Here is an 18809-nt window from a genome sequence, read left to right as displayed (position 1 = left end):
CCCTGGTGGCGCAGTGGTTGCGCGTCCGCCTGCCGATGCAGGGGAACCGGGTTCGCGCCCCGGTCCGGGAGGATCCCACATGCCGCGGAGCGGCTGGGCCCGTGAGCCATGGCCGCTGAGCCCGCGCGTCCGGAGCCTGTGCTCTGCAACGGGAGAGGCCACAGCAGAGGGAGGCCCGCATACCACAAAAAAAAAAAAAAAAAAAAAAAAAAGAACAAAAAATGGACCAGAGACCTAAGTGTAAAGCTAAAACTACAAAACTCTTATAAAGAAAACATGAGTTAAATCTTCATGACCTTGGGTTAGGCAATGGTTCTTAAATGTGACACTAAAAGCATAAGCAAGAAAAGAAAAAAACAGATAAGTTGGACAGCATAACAGTTAAAAACCCTTGTGCTTCAAAGGGCACCATCGAGAAAGTAAAAAGACAACCTACAGAAAGGAAGAAAATTAACTGCAAATCACATATCCAGAATACATAAAGAACTCTTACAACTCAACAAAAAAGACAAATAACACAATTTTAAATGGACAAAGGATGTGAATAGACATTTCTCCAAAGAAAATATACAAGCAAACTATAATCACATGAAAAGATGCTCAACATCATTAGCCATCAGGGAAATGCAAATCCAAACCACAGTGAAATACCACTTCACACCTACTAGGATGACTATAAATCAAAGATACAGACAATAACAAGTGTTGGTGAGGACGCAGAGAAATTGGAAACTTCATATATTGCTCGTAAAAATGTAAAATGGTCCAGATGCTTTGGAAAACAGTTTCTCAAATAGTTAAATACAAATTATAAATATAGATACAGATCACAGACATTTAGATAGATACTGTATGATTCCATTTATATGAAATGTCCAGAACAGGCATATCCATAGAGGCAGAAAGTAGCTTAGTGGTTGCCAGGGCCCAGGGGGAGAAAATGAGGGGACCATGGGAGTGACTTTGAGTGGGTATGGGGTTTCTTTTGGAGGTGATGAAAATGTTCTGAAATCAGTAGTGATGCTTGCGTTACTCTGTGAATGTACTAAAACCACTGACTTATATGCTTGAAAGGTGTGAATTTTATGGTACGTGAATTATACCTCAATAAAGCTGTTATTTAAAAACAAAACAAGAACAGACTAAGGGGTGCAGGTGTTGTTAGTGACTCCAACTTGGCAGCCTGCATCCTCTCTATTTGGCTGATGTGGTGACCTGTAGAAAGGGACCCACAGCTCCCTGTCCTGTTCTGTTTGGGTCTCCTCCTCACCTACCACAAAGCACTACCCCACTAACCTCAATTCTTGCCCATCAGAGCCGAAGCAGCAGCAATAATGGAAACAACAGTATGGCTAATGTTTCTTGTGAATTATGTGCCACGTGCTGCTGGAACTGCCACCACACAGGTGTGAGCCCCATCAGCTCTCACCTGGGGCGCTGAGGGAGCTCTCCCGTGCACGGACGACAGAGGACTGTCTCTAACTCAGCACGCGTCCCTTACAGCAGCATCCACTGCCCCGCGGCATCAGCTCCCACCCTCGTTTTTGCACCCCAGCGCCCTTACTCTCTCCCTCATTTCACTGCAGTGCATTGGTGGGGTCGCCAGATAAAATACAGGACAACCAGTTAAGTTTTCTTTTCAGATAAACAGTGAATAATTTTTTAGTAGAAGAATGTCTCAAATATTGTACTTCTCTGTTTAACTGAAATTAAAATTTAACTGAGTGTCCTGTAATTTTACTTGCTGTATCTGGCAGCCCTGCACACCGGCCCCCAGGTCGTTTCTAAAACATGTGGAGCTCAGTCTCCCCCAGAGAATTTTGCATTTGCTCTTCTCTCTGCCTGAAATTCTCTTCCCCCAGATGTTCACATGACTCCCTTTCAAATGTCAGGTTTTTGTGCAAATGGGACCTCAATATAGTGGTGTCTCTGAGCCAACTTCTCCCTGGCACTCCGAGGCTCTTTACCCTAAGCCTTCATCAGCACCTGACATGTTATATATTTAGTTGTTAATTGTCTGCCTTCCCCTCAGGATACTGGGAATTCCTTGAGGGCAGGGCTTTGATGCCCTGCTGCATTCCCATTGCTTAGAACAGGACCTGGCACGGCGCAGACAATAAGTTGATATTTACTGAGTGAATACAGAAGTGTTTTGCATGGGTTATCTCATCTGATGTTCCTAAAAGTTCTCTGAGACAAAGACCGCAATCAATCGTGTTTCATGGATGAGGGATCCAAGACACACAAAAGCCAAATAACTCGCCCAGAAGCCCCCTGCAGCCAGTGGTGGGCCAGGTCCGGACACAGGAGCTGGACCCCTGAGCCCCCGTTCTGGCCCCGCCTCACCGCACCAGCTCATTGTCACAGGCAGCGGAGCATCTCAGAGCTAAGGCAACAGGTGTTTCTGCCTCCCTCCCACTTCGATTATTTGGGTTAGAGGAAGGAAGGAGCCACTGACATATCTAAGAGTCTGTATTTGCTTCACATACCTTAATCCCAGAACTGAATTGCACTGCTTGATTTTGCCCGCATAATTACTGTTTTTTAACACGAAGTATATCGAATAACCATTTAAGCACCCATGTAACAGAGAAGTTTATGTGGGTGTCTATACTCACTTTTATTTCCTCTTGAACATCAGGATTACGGAAATTTAAATCAGGTTGCTCTTTCATAAACTGATGAAAATAGCATTGGTTTCGTACTTCATCAAAGTGCCAACTGGAGTTTCCATATACACTTAACTAGCAAACAGAAAATAGAAAATCAGTTGCTTAGCACGGTTCCTAGGATGGTATCGCCCACAAAGGAATGATCATTGCCATCCCGGCCCCTTGAGGACCGAGTGCACAAATCCCCAGAATTTTTTTTCTAGCGGGAGCAAAAATGCCAAATTCCCAAAAATGCCATCCACTGGCCTAATGCCCCACAAGTGTGGTTGTGATGTGTTTGTACAGTAGAAGCTGTTCCCAACAACCACAACATGAAACCAATGCTGTCAAAGGCAGGACAAAGGCCAACTTAAGGAGCAGACATTTCTAATATATTTTCTTGAATTTTCTATCCAGGCTCTGGAATCCTGTTTGTGAAGAAAAGCAAATGGTGGCCAATTTGGGAGAAAGACATATTGTAGTGGTCTTGGAGCTTGAATCCAGATAGAGCAAGTGTTTAAACTGTATCCTCAGAAAAGTATTAGAATCATTCAAATTAAAACCTACTAGTCCTCGGGAATAAAAGAAATCTAACAACTTCAAGTGTTGGTTCCCAGCCACGTGTGACATGGGTGCTGCTTTCCTCCTTCTAGAAATGCTCATGTCCGTGGCATTTCCAGAAGGAGGAACTTGTGTGAGGGTTCCTCAGGGCTCTCTCTTGAGCCATTTGTTCATTTCACACTAAAGAGAACATCTGGACAGCATTTACAAACTGAGGGATTTTGCATAATATTTTCTTTTTAGTTGGAAGACCTAGTCACACTGGGTCCACACTTCCATGGCAACAACTGGCCCAAGCTAAGTAGTAGCTGATGCCTTTTGAGGAAACATACTCTCGCCAGCTCACCTCATGGCCCACCTGGATACAAACCAGGATAAGATTTTTACAGTATATATCAGTATACAGAAAGATCAGTATACAAAATACAAAAAAAAAAAAAAAAAAAAAAACCTCCACAAACCTATTTCAAAGGGACAAACAGTCCAACAAAAAACTGGGGAAAGAAACCATTAAACAGGTGTTCCACAGAAGTGGAAGCTCAAGTGAATAAATGGATGAAAAGGTGTTCAACATCATTAGTAATTAGGCAACTACTATATTAATAACTAGTAATTAGATAAATAATCATTAGCAATTAGAGAAATGTAAAATTAAGACCTCAGTGTAATTAGATAATAATCATTAGCAATTAGAGAAATGTAAAATTAAGACCAATTTATGTTCACTCGGTAAAAATTAGACTAGATCCAGTCCTTAGCCCTTTCATTTATTAGTTGTGAACCAGGGCAATGTGCTTAACATTTCTCTGCCTTGGTCTATTCATCTGCAAAATAGGAATTAAAGCCTAACTCATAAGATTGTAGGGTGAATTAAATAAATTAATGAATATAAAACACTTAGCACAGAGCCTGGCACACAGTAAGCATCTAGCAAATGTTTGCTAATGTCATCATCACTTTAAAAGGTGGTGGATGAGGGAAAAGAAAAACTAGGGAGGTGAAAGTGCCAGGACTTGCTAAAGGCCTGTTCACCAGGCTGCACGTTAGTACCGTTCATGAAACCTGGGATACGGGAGGTTGGAGGAGAAGATCACACAGTCGGCTTTGACACGTGTCCTTTGAGTGCCCTTGGGTCATCTAAAAGTTGATGCCCAGGAGTCAGCCTCTTCAAATGTTTATGGAGGTCAAGAAGGAGGCCCTGGAGTGGGGACAGATGATCCAGAGGAAAAGGCTCCGCAGAAAGCAGGAGAGAAGGTGAACTACAGTGTGCAGAGGGACTGTCCTGGGACAAGAGCAGAGTTGCCAGATAAAATATAAGACATCCAATTAAATCTGAATTTCAGATAAACAACAAATACTTTTTTAGTGTAAGTATGTCCCATGCAATATTTTACACTAAAAAATTATGCACTGTTTATCTAAAGCTCAGATTTCACTGGGCTTCCTGAATTTTCACTTGTAAGTCTGGTAACCCCAGACAGGAGAGACATGGTCTCAGCTGCAAAAGAAGTGACTAGGAAGAGGGTGGGAATGGGGGCAGGTGTGATGGCTTCTGTTCTTTCTTTAAAGTAGAGTTTGCTGCCAAGAGTGATAAGATGGGGAGAAGGCAAGAGGCGGGAGGGTATGTTGATCAGTTGGATTTAGTAAAATTTCCCCAAAAGAATGGATGGATCAGTTCAGGTGGGGACAATGAGTGTGTCCAGAGGCTTAGATACCGAGGTTCAGGTAAAAAGAAAATGGATGGTTGGGTTTATTTATGGCTAGTGTTTTGTTTGACAGTGGAGTCAAAAAACCAGAAAGGCAAAGGGGTCTGAAGAGTAGCAAGACAGTTACTGAACAAATAGGACATGGAGTGTAAGCTGGACAGAGTGGGAAGTAAAGGAAGAAGACATTAATAGAGAGCATAGGTTTTAATTTGCTGAAATACATCAGCTCTATAATAAAAGGAAAACTCCAAATCCAAAATCAAATGATTAGGAGGCTTGAGACTTTATTTCTATTTCTTTGGGAAACTTGTTCCCCTTCCCATAAACTATACCCATCATTTTTTTTTTCTTTTAACAGGGCTTTGTAAATAACCAGTTTAATCACTAAAGAGGTGCCCATTTTCCCTCTGTAAATCAAGCACGTCGGTACTCACCCAGTTGTTGGGCGGTATGGTTTTGCCATTTTCACGGGTACAGTCATGCCAGATATAATAATCAGTATATTTCCCTGTCCGGTTCCGACTCCACTGAAACCAAGCATGTTTATCACTGGTGTGGTTTGGTATGAAATCGATGATTAATTTTAAACCTAATGAATGAAAACATTTCAAATGTTAGGACAAGATTATATTAGAATAATGTAACAGTGAAGGAAAAAGTGCTTTAAGTTAAGCATTTGGAGAAATGCTTTTCTTAACCCAGCCCACCCACCTTCCATTCAATTTACCTTTATCATGTATGGCTGCAACCAGATTCTCAAAATTTTTCATTGTTCCGAAAATGGGATCGATTTCTCGGAAATCTTCAACACCGTGTCGGAAATCTTTAAGGGATGATTTATAAAATGAGGTAATCCAAACAGTTTTTATATTTAAAGTTGTGATGTAATCTAGCTTATCTTGAATACCTGAAGGAAAAAGTCAAAGCCATGAAAAATAAATAAATAAAGTTTGGGTTTTTTTAGTTGAAGGATTAAAAATAAAAGGAATAGGTCTAAGATGGAAATATTTATATTGAGCCAGAAATATTTAGAATTTTGTTGAATATGGGTGAAATTCAAATAGCAAGGTCTAGTTCTACAAACAACAGCAAATTAATCTTCTAGCAATAATCTTTGACCTTTAACATCGATGCAGAACATTTAAAAAAATCTGTCTGTGGCTTGTTCATATTTTATACTTAAAACCAAGACTACACTATTGTTAATTTATTCTACACATGGTTTTTGAGCACCTAATCCAGGCCAGATGCTGGGCTAAGTGCCAAGGTACGAAGAAGAATAATACATGGCCCCTGATGGTCAAGTGGTCTGTGCTGCACTGTTCAGCGTGTAGCCACTTGCCATGTGGCTATCAAGCACTTGCAGAGAGACTAGTCTGAATTGAGATATGCTGTAAATGTAAAACACATGCTGGACTTTGAAGACCCAGTATGAAGAGAAAGAATGTAAAATAGCTCATTTATATTTTTATATTGATTATATGTTGAAGTGATACAGTGGATGTGTTGCAGTATACAAAGTATATTATTAAAATTAATTTCACTCGTTTCTCTTTTACTTTTTTAATGTGGCTTCTAGAAAACTGACAATTACCTATGTGATCCACATTCTATTTCCTTTGGATATCGCTGAAGCCAAGAATTTATACAGAAGAGAATTCTAGACTTGGCTGAGGAAAGATACGGGAATGAAACTGTACTTGGGACCTCGTAGGATAATTAGCAGATAGTAGCGTGGGTGGGGGGTGCTTCTAGTTCAGAGTCCTAAATGCAGAGCCAGAGTTGAGTTTAGTATTCAGTTTCCAGTAACTTTCTGTGGGACCCTATGTGGCTTCCTACAATCAGCCTGTCCGAGGTCTCGGAGACCAAAGCACAAAGTCCCCTGACTCCTGGCCTTGGGGCTCTTCCCCTGTAACAGGCTGCTTATCTTTGTCCTCATTGTACCTCAGTTTCCCTATGCGGGTGGCTGTGAGACCACAGAGAGTGTCAAAAGGCAACAAAAGAATTTTAAGGCAGATTTAAGTCAGAATTTTGATTTATATCAAAATCCAGCACAAAGGAACAGGATGATAAAAACAGGCTGAACAGACACAAAGTAAACAAGGGATCTCCCAGGCCCACATTCCAAGGGGACAGAAGGCAGTAAACTGAACTGAAACCTGGAACGTTTTCTTCAAGTAATAACAACAAAACCCCCTCAACCGCAAGGAAAAATACCTATTAATTACAGGAAGCAGCCAGTCCTTCACAAGGAAAAGTTACCGGAAATGGCAAATGTGAGAGGTGATTAGAAGTTGCCCTTTGCAGGAGAATTTAGAAGGAGATTACAGAGGGAGGGCCAGGAACTGGGGAGTGTATTTTTGGGTTTAGGGTTTTGGGCTCTATTCCATCAAAACATCACTTTGCAAAGCATTTCCTTTGTAAGAAGCAGGTGCTAGGGCCATGCTGGGGGCTGGGGGTTGGAAGGAAACTCACCCAGATATGTTACACGGCAGTATCAGCGGTGCTGCCCCTCCAAAGCACCACAGAGCTCTGGGGAGGGCAGTGCACCCACTGATCGGGAGGTTAAATACAGATTAATGAAGGAAGTGGGTTTGAACTGCATCTTGAAGGACAGAAAATATTTCAATTAGCTAAGATGCAGGATGACTTTAAAAAGAGAAAAATTATATGAGTGTGAAAAAGAAAAGCCTTTTATTAGTTATCAGGAAAGCTGGAGATTTCAAGAGTGTATTTATAACATTGTAAAGTTTGATTAAGCTCCTTTCCACTTCCCATACTCTATTAAATCATTCTGTTTTGTCTTCTTCAAGCCAAATATCATTATGAAAAATTACCTTATTTGTTTATTTGTTCCTTATTGTTGCCCTTAACTAGGGTGACCATATCAACCAATCTGCCTGGGACAGTTCCTGTGTATGGTCTGTGTCCTTGTTTACGCAATAAATAATTAGGACATTCCACACATAACACACTAGGAAATTATTAGCGTAACTTTAAATTTTTTTTACTTTTTTTATTAATATGGATATTGTTTTTAAATAATCCTTAATTCAAGTAATGACCAACCCACTCTATGCCTTTTCTTCTTTCCTTCATTTCTCAGAATTTAAGCTTTAGGGACTCAGCCTACACATTTTAAAGTCATCACTTAATCTTTTTCTAAAATATTATTTATGCTTTGTTCACTAATCAGAAACTCTCCACCAGATTGCCAAACCAGCCACTGTGCACACTGGAAACGGAATGCTAAACAGTCACTCTGAGACAACCAACTCTAAAGTGCACAGACGCAGGACACATTTCAGGAGGAAACTTGCCCATGTAGAAAGTGAGAATGGATGACCAACTGCACAAAGGTTCCTAGCAGGCAATAAACTAAACAGCTCTTTGAGGGCTCAAAGGGCTCCAGCAAGTAACCTTTCATCATATGGGAAGAACTGTTGGGTTCTGCTGAGGGGCTTTTAAACATCATAAACAAGGAGAAACGTGGCGTGACCAGTCACACCGCATGGAATGTGCTTACCGCACAACCCAGGCATAATGCCCTTCAAGAACTGAAAGAGTCCTCTACAACCTCATCTCGGACACGCCCCAAACTCTCAAGGCACACACCTTTTAGATCTCCGTTCCCATCCTTGTCGCTGTCTTTGAAAGACCTCGGGTAGATCCGGTACATGGGCCCCGCCTGCCACCAGTCCAGGCACTTCGGAGAGATGGCAACGATGCCTATGGTGGCCACAATAAGCACGAGCACAGAAGCCACGGTGAGCCAGAAGAGGGCCTCCCGGGGCACCCGGTAGCGGGCCTGGCCCGAGAACCGGAACAGCACCTCCTTGGGCATCCCCGCGTAGGGCCGGACATCCTTCAAGTCAGGCTCTGCAGGGCCAAAGATGTCCACGGCGTTGTGCTGTGGGCTGTCCTCTGGGCTGCCCGGGTCCGGGTCCGTCTCTAGGATGTCTTCATTTTGTACAAACCCGTTGTTTGTCCGGCCTCCCTTCATACTCATTCCAATGGAATCTCTCTTGCCTTTATCCTCAGCCATGTTTCACAATCTTATCCCTGCGGAGAGCCTTCCTGCAGTAACAAAAGTGGGAAGGGAACTCGCTGAAATGCTTGGTCGTGTTAATGAGCTTTGCGTGGTTTATAAATAAACTTGGCTGGACTTTGTCCAGCCAAGGAAGAAAGGGTAAAGGTAAAGGGAGTTTTGAAAAATTCTCTTTACACCTGTGAGGCTGACGTAGCTATAGTCACTACACTGAGGGATTCAGATCTGGACTGGGACATGGGCATAGAGGAGGGAAAATGGGAAGAGGACACAGGGTTCCATTGCAATTTAAGGTGTCACTTGATTGAGTACACAGATGTTTAAAGCAGCATTATTCACAACAGTCAAAAGGTGGAAACAAGCCAAGTGTCTATCAATGGATGAATGGACAAACAAAATGTGACATATGTCTTAAAAAGGAATGAAATTCTGACCATGTGCTACAACACGGATGAACCTTGAAGACATTATGCTAAGTGAAGGAAGCCAGACACAAAAGGATAGATATTGTCTGAGTCCACTTATATGAAGTACTTAGACAAATTCATAGAGACAGAGAACAGAACTGTAGTTACCAGGAGTTGGAAGGAGGGGGGTAATGGGGAGTTCTTGTTTAATGAATATAAAGTTTCCATTTTGGCTGATGAAAAGCTCTGGAGGTGGCTGCACACCAATGTAAATGTACTTAATGCCACTGAATTGTACACTTACAGATTCTTAAAGTGGTAAATTTTATATTATGTATATTTTACCACAATAAAAAAATAGCTTACATTTCTTTTTTCTTTTTAGCTAGCTCTGAGAAAAAGAAACAAATACCAAATTTTTCAAGGGGAAACAGGCTTTTCTTTATTTTTTGTTTTGAAGGTCTCTTCTCCTCCTATAAATGCAAGAGGAAGAGGATTTGGAGGCAGGGAACAACAAAACCTTTGCTACTAAAGCTATTTTATTTTATCTCAATTCAAGCCAACCTGATAAATACTTATTTGTATGCTCAGTTTGACCCCAGGTGCCTTCAGTCGTTTTTCCTATTTTCAGAAGAGGAAATGGCTGTCCATTCTTGGAAGCACTTTTCAAAGTGGGAGTAGCAGAATGGAGAATTCCATGTCTAGCAAGTTCAAGTGCTTTATTATAGGTAAACAGTTCTTAATGCGAGCATTAAGAGTTGTTGAATCATTAACAAGTATAAAATACAAATTTGCAACCCTGAGGAAACTGCATTAAAGTTAGGTGTGCTGGGCTTCCCTGGTGGCGCAGTGGTTGCGCGTCCGCCTGCCGATGCAGGGGAGCCGGGTTCGCGCCCCGGTGTGGGAGGATCCCACGTGCCGCGGAGCGGCTGGGCCCGTGGGCCGTGGCCGCTGAGCCTGCGCGTCCGGAGCCTGTGCTCCGCAACGGGAGAGGCCACAACAGAGGAAGGCCCGCATACCACAAAAAAAAAAAAAAAGTTAGGTGTGCTTTCCTAGAAGATTATAAAACCTTTAAAGAATGCAGTGATTCATGGATTCCATTTAATCAGTGGCACATATAATAAACAGCTCTATGACTCATTTGATCAAATAAGAATTTTTTTCTTTTAAATGAGGAAAGTTATATGAATTCCTAATATTATTGTTATTTTGTAGAGTTACTTAGAAACAGTAATTGGTACAGAGGAATGAGCTATTTGATTTTCACTAAGTTATTTTTAAAAATGAGTAAATCCCAATATCTAGCTCGTTGAATGCATCCAATAAGTGGCATCTCTCATCATTATTAATTAGGCATGTTGTATATTTTTTTTTAATTAAAGGAATTTAACTTTTATGTCTTCAAATTGCTTCATCACTCAAACACATAATGGTAATTTTCACAACAGGCGCTAATTGAAATGCAGTTACTATTTGGGGATAAAAAACAAAATGCAAAAATACCCCTAGTTTTACAATAATTTTAAATTATAAAAATAACTTTTAATTATAAATACTTAAGTTCTAAGTATTCAATCATACAAATGCAAAGAAAACTCTACATCATAGCAATACAATTTCATGACAGAAATGTCCCATTTGACCTCTCCACATTTTATTTAAAATAACAATAACAGGGGCTTCCCTGATGGCACAGTGGTTAAGAATCCACCTGCCAATGCAGGGGACATGTGCTCGAGCCCTGGTCCGGGAAGATCCCACATGCCGTGGAGCGACTAAGCCCGTGAGCCACAACTACTGAGCCTGCGCTCTAGAGCCCGCAAGCCACAACTACTAAGCCCATGTGCCACAACTACTGAAGCCCGCCCCCCAGAGCCCATGCTCTGCAACAAGAGAAGCCACCGCAACGAGGAGCCCATGCACCACAACGAAGAGCACGCCCTGCCCACCACAACTAGAGAAAGCCCACGCACAGCAATGAAGACCCAACGTAACCAAAAATAAATAAATAAATAAATTTATAAATAAAATAAAATAACAACAATAATACTTCGAACTTCCAGAATATGCAAACTAGAATCTTTTAAAAAACAATCTGGAATAATTATCTGGTCTCTGGTGGGAGGATTATTTAAACAATAAAAGCAATTACAAAAGAAGATTGAATTGACTGAATAAAATTTTTTATATCACAAAGCATACTAATTGAAGAGCTTACGACAAATTGGGAAATGCATTGGTAATAAATATGCCAAAGAACTTATGTTTTTAACATTAAAGATATGTATATATTGTTAGACATATATGAAATGTCATAATATCCATTTTAAAATGTCAGTAGGAAACTTGAAAAAAGAATGTAAACATATTTAACACAAATCAACTCACTAACGTTAGAGAAATAAATAAGCATTTTCAATCACATTGGCAAAGAATTTCTAAAAGATTATAGTACTGACAAGGATCCAGTGTAAATTGACATAATAATTCTGGAAAGTAATCTGGCAATGTGTATCATGAGTTTTAACATTTTCAGAGGCTAAAAATAAATAAATGGGGCTAGCTCTACTGGATTTTAAAATAAAAACTCCAGAAAAATGAAGAGTTGTCACTGAAGAAGGATAAGTCAAAAGATCAATTGAACAGATTGGAGTCATCAAAAATGGACCCCTACTCCCTATACAGAAGGGAATTTAGAATATGAAAAGTGAGGAAGTCAGTGAGGAAAAGAATGATTATTTAGTAAGTGATGTTGGACAATTGGATAAGGAGAGGAAGTATAATATGATCAGAGTCATGTGGGAAAAAATAGCACACACATTTGTGCATGCATGTTGAATTTCAGCCAGTGGTTGCCTGGAGGCTGAGAATAAGAGAATGAGGATGAGAATCCTTGGACTTAATGCTTTTCTTGTACCTATACTTGGACTTATACTTTACCCTGAGTTATCTGTCCTTAGCATATATGACTTGCATAATAAAAAGAGGGGAGAAAATGTTCATATCCTTTAACTCAGCAATTCCACTTCCAAAACTCTATCTTAAGGAAATAATTCAGGACAGGGACAAAAGTTTATGAATAATAGGCTTATTAATTACAGTGTTATTTATTACAACAAATATTGGAAACAACCAAAATGTTCAATGACACAAGACTAGCTAAATAAATTATTGTATATCCATGTTATAGAATATTAGTCATTGAGCATATTTTTGAAGATTTTTAATGACATGGAAGAAATCCCACATTATTGCATTGAGTGGGGAAAATGCAGGCTATAAAGTAGTTGTCCTAATTATGTAAAAAAAATTTTTTTCATGTAGATTTGTAAAGTCCTATTAGAAAAAGTGTTTACAGTGTTTATCTCTGGGTTCTAAGATTATGCGTGATACCCATTTTGTTCTTTAAACTTTTTCCGATTTTTCTAATTTTTCTGTAATGAATATGTATTACTCTTCCATTAGAAAAAAAGTAAGTTAGGAAACCCTGAGTTTGGAGTCTCCCTAGAACTTCCAGTCAGGTGCTAGAGTTCAGTTTAAGGTGACTCCTCCTAACATCAGCCATCCAAAATTCATAAACATCCCATACTCAAGAGTTAAACTAAAGAGAGAGAGAAAAAAAAGCAAACTTCAAAAAGCAGAAAGAAAACATGGATTCAATGAACAAGTATGGAAACACTGGAGAGAAGAGGAAGTTGGCGGCAGTTTGGAAAAGATAGCCACAAAGTTAAGAATTCCCAGCAAATACAAAGTATCAGTATTACTTACTTTCAAGGTGACTTAGAAGGAAATATTGATTGTAGAAAGCCAAACACACTGACTGTTAAAACTTCTAAACATGAATAAGGAACAAGAACACAAAGGAAGCTTTAAGAGTCTGATAATCAAAACAAAGAATCAGAGATAATGAAGATAATCTCTCTCAGTAAATTCAAATCCCAGGTGAGTTACACAATCACAATAATAAAGCAAAGAGGGATGAACTATCTAGAAAACAGATAACAGAACAATGGGGGATATCACAGGACCCAGAAACATCCTGCAGTTAAACAGAAACAAACATATAGAAAGCAGTAATCAAAGAACAAAATGTATTTTTATATTATATATATATGTATTTAAAAATATATATGTACTAGGATTCATTAAATGAATTTTAAAGCCATTCACTCATAAAGATTTCCACTCAGCAGCAAACCCACCAAAATAATTTACAGTATATGACCTGTCAGATTAGTAAACATTTAAAATAGAAAGATTTTCCATATTGCATTTACCTGTTTATAGCCTCTGTGATCTAAGGGTAGGATCTGCTGCATAGTCATCTTTAAGTTCCCAGCATCCAGTTCAGTGTCTGGTAGATTATTAAATGAATAAAAGTAGTTACTTAAAGATAGAGAGACCTAACCCTATGCTGAAGAAAAAGGGAGGGGGGATGAAAAAAGCGGGGAGGAGGAGGAGCAGGGGGAGGAGAAGGAAGAGATGGAGGGGGGAGGGGGGAAAAAGAGAAAAGTGGAAAGTACATTCTGCACAAAAATGTAGATTTTTATCACTGAGCCAAATGTTCTTACCTTGACACAGTTTCATGAGTGAAATTTTGAGTCAGAGGAAGTGAGATTCAAGCTTGCCTCCACTACTTGCTCTCTGTTTGATCTTGGACAAAATTTTCTCTGAGCTTCTGTTACCTCAGCTGTAAAACAGTTTTAAGTAGAAGGAAACACTAAAATAGATTTGTCCCAGCTAGAGAAGGAAGTTCAATTTATATAACCATTGAAATCAAAGGAAAATATCTAAACATGTTTTTGCTGGAAGTTAAACTATTTTAAAACATTTTTATAACAAAGTATAACAAAACAAATAGCAAAAGAAATGTTAACAGAACTTGAAAATGAGACAGATGTCAGGACAAAACCTTACTATTTCTACATATAAAGAATGAATGCAAATATTTAAAATCAATAGCTAAATTACATTCAACAAGATTAAAAAGGATTGTAAATTATATATAAGAAATTAACATCACATAAAAGTTACTGAATAGAAGTACCTTTCTGGCTTCCCTGGTGGCGCAGTGGTTGAGAGTCCGCCTGCTGATGCACCGCAAAAAAAAAAAAAAAAAAAAAAAAAAAAAAAAAAAAAAAAGTACCTTTCTGATGGAATTAAAGAAATACAAATTAAAACATTAAGGTACATGATAGATTAATTGTACTAGTAGCTAAGAGATTAGGTCCAGGCTGGTCTGCTGCAGGATGTGGGAGATATGGGAAGGACTCTGGAACCTTCCCATTGAGGGTCCTCTAGATTAGCCAGTCCCCAGGCAGCCAGCCATTTGACCACAGATGCTTGAGTGAGCCCAGCCGGGATCAGTGTTCAAACTGGCCTATGAACAACTGTAGTGTCATGAAAATTAGTAAATGGTTGGGTTACTTTCTGGCTTTGACCTTTAAAAAACAGACTGATTGAGGGATAATTGACATACAATAAACTGCACTCTAAAGTATACGATTTAATGTTTTAACATGGGTATATACCCACGAAACCATCACCACAATCAAAATAATGAACATGCCCATCACCTGCAAAAGTGTCCTCTTGCCCCTTCGTAGCCCCTCCCTCCTACCCCTCCCTGCACCTCACCCTCACCCGCCACAGCCTATGCCTGTCCCTAGGCAACCACTGATCTGCTTTCTATTACTATAGATTAGTTTGCATTTTCTGGATTTTTATATAAACGGAATCATCCATACAGTATGTAATTTTTGTCTGGTTTCTTTTACTCAGCATAATTATTTGGACATTTATCCAACTTGTATCAATATTTCATTCATTTTTATTAACTTTTTTTTTTAGAGGAAGCTGTAGTTTTTCAGAAAAATTGAACAGAAACTACAGAGAGTTTCCATATACCCCCCTCTTCTACGTCTGCAGTTTCCCTTATTATTAGCATCTTGCATTAGCGTGGTACGTTTGATGTACAATTGATGAACCAATATTGATACATTATTAACTATAGTCCCTGGTTTACATTAAGGTTCACTCTTTAAGTTGTACAGTTCTAAGGGTTTTGACAAATGCACAGTCATGTATCCACCTTTATAGTGTCATAATGTCAGTTTCACTTTCTCGAAAATACCCTGTGCTTCACATATTCATCCGTCTATCCCCCTGAACCCCTGGTAACCACTGATCTTTTTACTGTCTCTATAGCTTTGCCTTTTCCAGAATGTCATCTAGTTGGAATAATACAGTATAAGCCTTTTCAGACTGGCTTCTTTCATTTAGTTATATGCATTTAAGTTTCCCCTATGTCTTTTTGTAGCTTAATAGATCTTTTCAGTGCCAAAAAATATTCCATTGTCTGGATGTACCAGAGTTTATCCATTTACCTACTGAAAGACATCTTAGTTGCTTCCAAGTTTTGGCAATTATAAGGCTACTGTAAATCATCACGTGCAGGTTTTTGTGTGGACATAAGTATTCAACTCCTTTTGGTAAATACCAAGGAGTGTGATGGCTGGATTTTGTGGTAAGACTCTATTTTGCTTTGCAAGACACTGCCAGACTGTCTTCTATTTTGGAAGGCTGTACCATTTTGCTTTCCCACCAGCAATGAATGAGAGTTCCTTGTTGCTCCACGTCCTTGCTAATGTTTAGAGTTGTCAGTGTTTTGGATATAAGCCATTCTAATATGATTATAGTGGTATCCCAGTGTTTAGTTAATTCCTTTCTATCATGGAGTAGTATTCCACTCTATGAATATACACCACTGTTGATAACATGTTTTTTTTTTCCAGTTTTGTACTGTTATAAATAAAACTGCTGTGAACAATCATGTACAAATTTTTGTAATGATATAGTTTTCTTTCCTCTTGGGTAAACACCTAGGAGCAGATGGCTGGATCATATGGAAGGTGTACATTATGTATGTTTAACCTTGTGAGAAACTGCCAAACTATTTCAGAAAGTGCTTGCACCATCTTACGTTACATTCAGCAGCGTCTGAGGTTCTAGTTCTTTCACATCCTTTCCAGCACTTGCTATGTTCAGTCTGTTTAATTTTCGTGATTCTAGTATGTAAGTAGTGGTATTTCATTGCAGTTTTAATTTGCACCTCCCTTCTGAATAATGATGTTGAGTATCTTTTCAGTGCTTTTTTTGCCACCCATTATCTTTCTGGTGAAGTTGATGCTGGCTAGGGGGTCTCAGTTCTCTCTCCATGGGTCTCTTCATGCTGTCTCTCCACATTGGCTACTTTGGGCTTCTTCATAGCATTCTGGCATGGTCCCAAATGTGAGTGTCCCAGATGAAGAGAGAAAGCAAGGCGGAAACTGTATCCTTTTTGTGACCTCACCTCAGAAGTCACATAGCATCTTTTTGACTGTACTTGATGTACCAAGGCCAGAGCCCATGTGAGAAGTTACAGGGCAAAGGACATACAGGGAAGCCATTAATTGGGCTTTTAATGCAATTAATCTATCATGTACCTTCACAATACTTTTTTAAAAAATAAATTTATTTATTTTATTTTTTTATTTTTGGCTGCATTGGGTCTTCGTTGCTGCGCGTGGGCTTTCTCTAGTTGCGGTGAGCAGGGGCTACTCTTTGTTGCCGTGCAAGGGCTTCTTATTGTGGTGGCTTCTCTTGTTGCGGAGCACAGGCTCTAGGCACGTAGGCTTCAGTAGTTGTGGTTTGTGGGCTCTAGAGCGCAGGCTCAGTAGTTGTGGCGCACGGGCTTAGTTGCTCCACAGCATGTGGGATCTTCCCGGACGAGGGCTCGAACCCATGTCCCCTGAATTGGCAGGCGGATTCTTAACCACTGTGCCACCAGGGAAGTCCCTGTAACAGTGTTTTGATTTGTATTTCCAACAGGTACTTACAGCACCAGGTGCAGCCCTGAGCTGGATGCTTCAGCCTGATGACAGGCAAGTGTTTCTGTGTATCTCAGACCCAAGTTTGTGATAATCACAGCATGGGGATTTCTGTGGCTATTGTTAACCCAGAGCCACTGTTATTAATAGTTACACCTAACCACTGTGCCTTCTTGGTGGCCTGTCCTCCATACATTACAAAAAAAACCAACACACACAAACAAAAGCATAATTAGGTCCTTCTGTGACATCATTGGACAACAATGTAATCGAATCCACAGTGTAATAGGCTGATTTATAGAGGGTTTTAACCTTGAGGTGTCTCAATTCTTTACTGCTTAAAGACTTTGTTCTCCAAAACAGTCCAGAATCACAAAAGAAACAGTGACACATAATATCTGGTCTTCAACAAAGTTCTATTGAAAAAGATCATCCAACAGCTAAATGCTAAGTTATCTACCCCGTGACAAATATGTCAAATTCAGATACACTGAGTTGTTCTGGAAAACTTGTAATTATTAGCATTGATAGACATTGTACTGTCATGAATAGTCTCACCGAAAATTCAAAGAGCATGAATCACATGTTACTTTTAAAATGCTACAGTCACCTGAGAACACTGCATGCTAGAACTTCATCTGACACAAACATTATTCTCTGCAATCTACAGCTGCAGAAATGTGGTTCTTGGCTGTTGAGTGAAGTCCTCAATTCCCAGGCCAGACCCAGTATTCCTGGGGGAGGCTTTATGATCCCCTGGCCTTTAATGGACAGTCTCTCAGCAAGGCCTGACTCAGAGCCCGGAAATGTTCAAAATGGTTTGGGTGCTAGGTCAGGGTCTTTGAGAACATACATCAGAGGAACAAGTGTCAGTATACGTAGAAAAAACACTAAACATGTCATATTTTTGGGAAATTGCTTTACCCACATCAAGCCATGCACATAAAACCATTGTGAATGCATCTCTATTTTTTTTTATTTTTCATAAATTTATTTAGTTAGTTATTTTTGGCTGTGTTGGGTCTTAATTGCTGCACACGTGCTTCCTCTAGTTGCGGCAAGCGGGGGCTACTCTTCGTTGCAGTGTGCGGGCTTCTCATTGCGGTGGCTTCTTTTGTTGCAGAGCACGGGCTCTAGGTGCGCGGACTCAGTAGTTGTGGCTCGCGGGCTCTAGAGCGCATGCTCAGTAGCTGTGGCGCACGGGCTTAGTTGGTCCATGGCATGTGGGATCTAAATGCCATTAGCTGGCTTTATCAGCAGCTGCGAGGAATCGCCGTCCAGCGCACCGCCGGGCCCAGCCACCTCCTCCGGCCGCCCTCCGGGCTGGCCCCGCCCCTCCCCTCTCACCCAGCGGGAGAGCACTTGAGACTGTGACCAAGCCATGTGGCCATGTGGCGGGGAGGCCACACAAATCCTTGGAGCCTCTGCCCCAGCTCTGCCCGTTCCCAGCTCTCCTGCCCTGGGCACACCCAGGCCCTGAACTTGGGGTGAATTGAGTTGGGGTCCCAGGAGACAGCCCCAGACTCGTTCAGCTGCCCAGGGAGGGACAGTACCGTGGCCCTCAGGGG

At 40.4% G+C, this 18809-nt stretch overlaps 1 protein-coding gene across 1 annotated transcript in view; it reads right to left on the bottom strand.

Moving 5' to 3' along the window:
• Nucleotides 1–8963, bottom strand: part of SLC3A1 (solute carrier family 3 member 1) — a 31387-nt gene extending 22424 nt beyond the window's left edge. Inside the window, exons 1-4 of the mRNA XM_007111389.4 lie at nt 8534–8963; nt 5646–5825; nt 5353–5507; nt 2619–2744 (exon numbers count right to left, since the gene is read on the bottom strand). Of these exons, the coding sequence (XP_007111451.2) occupies nt 2619–2744; nt 5353–5507; nt 5646–5825; nt 8534–8963 (891 nt within the window). The remainder of the gene's footprint in view (nt 1–2618; nt 2745–5352; nt 5508–5645; nt 5826–8533) is intronic.
• Nucleotides 8964–18809: the final 9846 nt, after the last annotated feature.

This window comes from Physeter macrocephalus, chromosome 12 (assembly GCF_002837175.3).
Source record: "Physeter macrocephalus isolate SW-GA chromosome 12, ASM283717v5, whole genome shotgun sequence".
NCBI lineage: Eukaryota > Metazoa > Chordata > Mammalia > Artiodactyla > Physeteridae > Physeter > Physeter macrocephalus.
Note: the sequence above shows the minus strand (reverse complement) of the source record. Positions and strands in the feature narration are given on the sequence as shown.